Here is a 7,338-nt window from a genome sequence, read left to right as displayed (position 1 = left end):
AGCTGAGTGGTTCCAAAAGAGACTGTGGCCTGCAGAACTGAAAATATTTCCTCTGGCTCTTTCTAGAAGGTCTGCGGCCCCTGAGTCATGCTGTCCCTTCCAGACCTGACGTTTAGGTCTGTTAGAATTCTGAGCGGCTCCCGCATGCAAGTGAGGTGCACAACGGACCTACAGAAGAGAACCATTTAATCACCTGCGGGTTCTCACGCTCACCCACTCCACTTTCTCCTCCTGTACCACAGAAAAAAATCACAAGACTCGCAGGATTAGTGGCCAACTCTAACAATATTTATGGAGATATGTTTGCTGGATAGAAATTACTTGACAGCGTACAGGTTCTTTTGGTCAGTTCAGGACAGACGGCATAATGGGGCCTGTGGAGGAGCTACGAGAGGGGCTCACCATTGCTGAACTTTCTTCTCCAAAACAAACTGTCCGTGAGGCCCCTCGGCCTCTGAGGGCAAAAGGGCCAAATACACAGGGGTCTCTGCTCCTTCTTCTGGGCTTTTGGTGGCCTTGGGTCCAGCCATGTCGGTTCTCACCCACCCTGGACAGCAGGCATTCAGGAGGATCTTGTCCCCTCCCCTGTGCTCACTCAGGTTCCTGGCGTGGATTCTGGACAGGACCGTGACGCCAATTTTCGAGACTCCATAGGCAGTGTTGGGCCAGCCCTCCTTCTCGTGCACCCCGTTCTTTGTATCTTCCACGAACTTGTTCATGAGCCCCACTAGCTCCTGCTCGCTGATGGTGTCACTTCGGAACTTCTGCTGCAGTCCTGGGCTGCAGCTCTTCAGAGCTCTGAGACTCACTGAGCTGGACACATTCACCACTCTGCCTAAAATACAGAAGAAATTGTCACATAGCAAGGCACGCACGAGAACGACGGCTGCCAAATTTGCTGGGGTGGTGGACCAGGAAGCTGCCATGGGAGCGATTTGCAGTGTGCTAGGGGCATAGACAAGGTGGGCCTCTGCGAGTGAGGACACGAAGCAACTGAAGTTTCTTTAACAAAAGGAAAAGGGGCTGTACGGGGACATGCCAAGAGGAATGTAAAGAGGCACTCATTGCGTTCAGAAGCAGACAGCTCCTTCTCCCCTAAGACTATTTCAGGGAGCGCCCGAGGATCTTATGGCCACTTGCGCAGGGCTCTGTGAACAGGTGTCCACAGACCGGCAAAGAGCAGTTTTAAGGTGAACAGACAACATCCGGTTTGGAAGGCTGCTACTCTGATCGGGGGAGGTAAGGACAAATCAGCTCAGGGGGCTGAACTGCATGCTGTTCTCTCCATGTTTGGGGTTGATAAGCGTGGGAGCAGGTGGTCAAGTGGAAGCGGGCAGCTGCAGTGGTGCACGGGGGGATGACTGTTGACACCGGACTCTCGCACCCTCTGCGGCACACAATGCCAATGCCATCCTCTCGGCCAGTGAGAGAGCCAAGACTGCAGGTGGTGACAGCGGAGAGCCCCCGAGGAAAGTGGACAGTGAGGGCTCCTCCTCAGACTCACCTTGGGGTTTCATGAGAGGCAGGAGCTCTGTGCAGACGTCTTGGGTACCAAAAAAGTTTGTTTTCAAGGTCACTTCTGCTTGAATATGAAACGGTGTGGGATCGTTAACTTGAAGAAGAGAAGGACAGTAGAGTTAATAAGTAGTCGGCATGTGTCAAAATTCCATAGAATGACGTGGATTTTGTGTAAAATTGGCTCCTAGTAATAGCACTCTGCCAACAACACGTTCCTTGCTCGATGCTGTTCGGTAGTGTGAGATGGTGAGGCAGGAGGTAGTGAGGAGGGAGGACACCCCACAGGTTCCCTGGGGTTAAGACAAAGGACTCAGATACAGGACAGAGACCCAGTTCTAAGACTGGCTGTCCCCACTTTATAGAAAAGCTGAATCATGGTGACTCATGAATGCACCTGCGTAGAATACGCTCCATAACCCCTGCTCTATTATAATAGCATTACAATAAGTTAACATTGTGTGACCCCCCCCTTCCCCGTGGCCAATCAAGGAAAATCATGGGAGACCACATGTGCAGAAGCTTTAAAGTAATACAACTACTTGTACATGTGCAAAAAAACCCCGCCAAAACTAGCCAGGAATATCAGCCCTGTAAGAATAGAATCCCTTCAGCCCCTGAGGTCAATCTCTGCTAAGAGCTGACCAGCTCCCATGTTCTGTGGAGTGGACTATCACTTAATAAATCTGGTCTCTCTTTCTGCTATGAACTGTGTGTGTTTGGTTCAATTCTTTGTCTGCAATCACCAAGAACCTTGGTTACCTGTGCCCACCTGTGAAAATGGCACCATTCTGGAAGGCTGGGTGAAGGGTGCACAATGGGACCTTCCTGAACCGAATTGTGCAGTTTTCCTGTTTATTTAAAAAGCCATTAAAATTTCACCCAACTGCCCTAAAGTTTAAACCTGGAGGAACTGTGACAACCTAGAAAAGATTCCCTGGCATCCAGAGCCAAGGGTTTCCAAAGGTCCGTTTGGCCGAAAGCACTCAGGTTTCTCTTGCACTTTGATCTAGGGGCACTCCTGTCCCCTCCCCCTCTTTCCTTGAGAGCCATTCTACACCCCATAGATGCCAAGAACCCCACCGTGGAGATTCCCCAACAGATCCAGCCCAACCCTGTCTAGAGGTGCTCGGGGTGACTCCTCCCCTGAGACCACCCAGCCCCTTACCCTTGAAGGCGATGCCCGCGTTGTTGACCAGCACGTCCAGGCCCCCATACTCCTTGCGCAGGAAGTCCCGCAGGGCGCGGATGCTCTGCAGGTCATCGATGTCCAGCTGGTGGAAGCGCGGGCTCAGGCCCTCGGCCTGCAGCTGCTGCACCGCCGCCCGGCCCCGCGCCGCGTCCCGCGCCGTCAGCACCACATCCCCCGAGAACTGCCGGCACAGGTCCCGCGCGATGGCGAAGCCGATGCCCTTGTTGGCCCCGGTGACCAGCGCCACGCGGCTGCAGGACGACATGGCTCTATGTAGAACTCGTAAAGCACCTGCGTGGAGAGCGGACCGCGCTGTGAATGCTGAACCGCGCAGCGCATACAAGGGCTCCCACCGAGGTTGTGAGTGTCTCTGCGAGTCTGCGGGTCGCGCGGTGCGCGGTGCCCAGAACCGTTTGGCCAGGCGCGCAGGCGCAGGCGCAGGCGCAGGCCCCGCCCCTCAGGGCGTGAACCGGGATGAACTTCCCGGGGGTGCTGGAATGCAAACAAGGGCGACCCGGCGAGTTTGCAAAACGGGCGGGCGCGAGTCTAAGGCCATTGGCTGCTGGGCACTGTCGGTGAGCAGAGGATCCTTCCGATGGGTCTTGGGACTACAGTTGGCTCTCCGAGGGTTTTTCCTCGTATTCCCCTAACCAAGCATTCACAGTTGCGCTTGAAATGGAACATTTGTACCGACTTTTTTCACCCCCTGATGTTTTACAAAATATAGCTGGAAAGCGAAAGTCTCTGGAACTGGAGTTGTGGGATAAACTAGGAGATGGGACAGGCTCATCGGTGTGTTGCTTCGTCCCCTAACTACGTGAAAGCAAAGCTAGTGGCTTAGCCTTGGCCGGTTTTCACCTCACAGTGGGCCACGTTTACTCAGCCGTCACAGGGTTCCCTCCCTAGATGAGCGATTTTCAACCGGTGTGCTGCAAGAACCTTTAAAACGAGCAACACCTGACTGTTTAGTCCGGCACTGACCAATTGCCCCTTAGACTGTCAAATAAAAAAATGATAACAGCCAACACAATAACTGTCCAGTGTGAATGAATCAAAATCGTACCTACTTTTTTTGTCATAATGGCAAAAAATCTATTTTTTGGTGTGCTGCAGAATTCCGGTAATTTGTGTGTGCCCGAGATGAAGAAGGTGGAAAGTCGCTGCCCTAGACACTTGCAAAGTCGTCAAGTTACCTGTACCCGGGGCCCCAGGTGCGTAGGTGCCGGGTGGCTTTGCAGCCATTTCTTACACTCAGAGTCACCAGTCAGGAGGCCTCTTGTATCTCCATTTTCGAATGAGGAAGTGGATCCTCAGAAAGTTCAAAAACTAGTTGTGATAGGAAGTGAATTTTCTTCTTTACTGTTCAGTACTTAGAACAGAGGAAAGAGGGGGACTGTCACGTCGAGTTTCTTTTGTGGGCAGCCACCAGCCGCAAGGGGTCATTTACTTGTACGTTTAAGCAACACACTGCATTTCAGAGTTCAGCGCCTGGCCGCACCAGCTACACCTCCAGGGCTCAGCGGCACAGGTGTCGGGGCTGCCCTACCGGACAGCACAGGCAGGTACAGGGTGTCTCTGCCACAGCAGGAAGCTCTGCCCGAAAGCACGCTGCAGTTTCACGACAGGTTTCCAACCAGTTGCAAAAAGCTAAAACTAATAATCAGGGAAAGACCTTTGATTTTTTTTTACTAAAACACCTTTTTGTTGAGATAATTGTAGAGTCACACGTAGTAGTAACAAATCACAGATTCCTCACTTTGACCTCCTCACGTTACACCCAGTTTTCCTCCACGGTAACATTTGGCAAAACCATAGTACAATATCACAATCGGAATATTGATATCCAAACAGTCCACGCACCGCTCATTTGAATTTCCTCAGTTGTACTTGTGTGTGCGCATGCGCGCATTTGGAGCCGTACAACCTTATCACGTGTAGGTTTGCAGATCCACTGCTATAGGCAAGATATTAACCATTTCCATCGGCACAAGCATCTCCCCTGTTGCTCTTTTATAACCACACGTACTGGCTCTTGCCTACCACCCCCAACTCCATATCCTGGCGACCACTGATCTGTTCTCCATTTCTAAAATTTCATTATTTCAAAACGTTACATAGATGGAGTCATACAGTATGTGACCTGTTAGGGGATATATATATATATATATATTTTTAATTAGGATAATTTCAGAGCTTTGTTTGGGATTTTCTCCCTTATCCAAGTATATGCTTGGTCTGTCACTTGCTGGGCTCCTTCCACACTACTAGTTCTTTTCTTCTGTGGTTGGGGTGAGCCAGTGGTAGAAAGAAGTGGGATGGCCGTGGTCGGGTGGCGCAGTTGGTTAGAGCTTTGTCCCAAAACACTAAGGTTGTGGATTTGATCCCCAGTCAGGGCACATACAAGAATCAACCAATAAATGCATTGATAAATGGAACAACAAATCGTTGTTTCTCTCTCTCTCTCAAATCAATAAATAAAATTTTTTTTAAAAGAAGGAAGTGGATTAAATTCCCTCAGAGGGCCACTCAGCCATAGCACATAGTGTTTAGGGAGCTTTGGACAGGGTGAGGGGCCTGCTGTTTCAAAAGGCACATTGTAAGAGGGCCGTGAATCATGCCTTCCAGCTTGAGTTATCAGTTTGGTGCTGGCAGCAACACAAGAACTGACGAGTCAGTCAGACAGGATGCCCCAGAAAACACAATGGTTAACATATCTTGTAGTGATAAGAATTTAGAAAATGGTATAAGTGGTATTAACAATTAATAGGGGAAAGGAAGAATTATTCCAAAAATGGTACCGAAGAAAGGGAGTTACAAACGATTGGAAAAGAAGAAAAAAAAAGGAGAGATGCAATGTACGCCAATTAATTTCTAAAGAGAATAAAGTGCTTTCTCATTTTTTAAGTTATTGTTTTATTTATAAAACCATAAAACAAGTATAAGAAAACTTAAAATGTATATTTTCCATATGGGAAAAGGACTTTGTAAACATGGGAACAGGAAAAATCACAAAGGAAATTACTGACAGATTTGACTGTTGGAACCTTTTAAAAAATTTATATTGAAAAGCATCCTAGTTTAAAGCCAGTGAATTGAGCTGATAATTTTGTATCTCTTTTCTTCTGTCAAATTTTAGTCTTGATCCTGTGGTGCATTTTAGCCCCTCCCCCTCCTCACACACTGCACCTTGTCTGGGTTCTGAACAACTTCCAAAATGAAACAAGAGAGTAAGAGCGGAGGCCCAGATCTCTGTTATTACTGCTAGTGGCTAACTCAGAAGTTAACCCTTAAATGGTGAGAGGTAAGTCTGAGATCATCCTGGCTGCTACATGAAGAATTTTATCACCACTTCTGTTAACTTGTGGAATAAACTCACATCTTTACTGCTCACTGGTTTGAAGCAGTTGTTTCATTTGTCCTAAAGTACAGAGTTCCATGGTGTCTTTAAAATAAAAATGTTGGAAAACAGTATTGTTAAATGATGAGCTATTAAGCTCTCAGGGTCTTCCCTCGTGTGTGGTTATTTACCTTCGTAGAACTCAGTGTGGCACTGGATTTGCTCCTTACACTGTCTGTTTAGAGCGTTCAGTCTTCCTACCTAAGTAGAGCTCGGACTGGGAGTCCAAGAATCACATTGTGGCTGAGCTGCTTAGTAGATAAGTAACTCCAAACAATTTATTTAATTCTATCAAAGATAAAGCTGGGCCCCTAAAGCTGGGTGTGGCTCAGTGGATTTGAAGCAGGAGGCAGTGAGGAAGGAGGTACTCCACAGGTTCCCTGGGGCTATTACAATGTTAGACAAAGGACTCAGGTACAGGACAGAGACCCTGTTCTAAGACCGGTTGTTCCAGCTTTCTGGAAAAGCTGAATCATGGTGACTCACAATGCACCTGCGCAGAAGACGCTACATGACCCCTGCTCCATTATAATAGCATTACAATAAGTTAACATTGTGTGACCCCCCTTCCCCGTGGCCAATCAAGGAAAATCATGGGAGACCACCTGTGCAGTAGCTTTAAAGTAATACAACTACTTGTACATGTGCAATAAAACCCCGCCAAAACTAGCCAGAAATATCGGCCCTATAAGAACAGAATCCCTCCAGCCCCTGAGGGCAATCTCTGCTCCGAGTTGGTGTGCTCCCATGTTCTGTGGAGTGGACCATCACTCAGTAAATCTGCGCTCTCTCTTTCTGCTGTAAACTCTGTGTGTTCGGTTCAATTCTTTGTCCGCAGTCACCAAGAACCTGGTTACCTGTGCCCACCTGTGACAGATTGAGGGCCAGCCTGCAAACAGAAAGGTCGCCAGTTTGATTCCCAGTCAGGGCGCATGCCTGGGTCCCCAGTTGGGGGCATATGAGAGTCAACTGATTGATGTATCTCTCCCACACTGATGTTTCTCTCCCACTCCTTTTCCCACCCTTCCCCTCTTTCTAAAAGTAAAAAAAAAAAAAAAGAAAGAAAAAAAAATCAAGCTGGATGCTAAAGTGGTAAGAACATATCTGAATCAGTAATATACTACTGCACTAGGAAAGAAGGTCCAGTGTGAACTGAACTCAACTTGGATTTGTACAGAGGTGACTGGGCTTTTTAAAGGGAGGGAGAGGGAGGAGGACCAGAGGGGTTTAAGTA

General features: G+C 48.4%; 1 protein-coding gene across 1 annotated transcript; it reads right to left on the bottom strand.

The window, feature by feature from the left end:
- Positions 1–266: 266 nt before the first annotated feature.
- LOC112304093 (carbonyl reductase [NADPH] 1) lies at positions 267–3,127 on the bottom strand. The gene is made up of 3 exons (XM_053916911.2): positions 2,684–3,127; positions 1,505–1,612; positions 267–835 (listed from the first exon to the last, which is right to left on the bottom strand). The coding sequence occupies exons 1-3, from the start codon at positions 2,970–2,972 to the stop codon at positions 399–401; spliced, it is 834 nt and encodes a 277-aa protein (XP_053772886.1). The 5' UTR covers positions 2,973–3,127; the 3' UTR covers positions 267–398.
- Between the last annotated feature and the right edge of the window lie 4,211 nt (positions 3,128–7,338).

The sequence above is a fragment of the Desmodus rotundus genome, chromosome 2 (assembly GCF_022682495.2).
Source record: "Desmodus rotundus isolate HL8 chromosome 2, HLdesRot8A.1, whole genome shotgun sequence".
Lineage (NCBI taxonomy): Eukaryota > Metazoa > Chordata > Mammalia > Chiroptera > Phyllostomidae > Desmodus > Desmodus rotundus.
The sequence above is the reverse complement of the archived record's forward strand: the minus strand, read 5'-3'. Positions and strand labels throughout refer to the sequence as shown.

What these genes read in the sequence shown, in the direction of transcription:
- LOC112304093 (XM_053916911.2), bottom strand. Translation starts at nt 2,972, where the DNA reads ATGTCGTCCTGCAGCCGCGTGGCGCTGGTCACCGGGGCCAACAAGGGC. An exon ending in CGCGGGCATCGCCTTCAAGG is followed by an intron (nt 1,613 to 2,683) that starts GTAAGGGGCTGG and finishes CTCTTCTTCAAG; the next exon opens with TTAACGATCCCACACCGTTT. An exon ending in GCCTCTCATGAAACCCCAAG is followed by an intron (nt 836 to 1,504) that starts GTGAGTCTGAGG and finishes TCTGTATTTTAG; the next exon opens with GCAGAGTGGTGAATGTGTCC.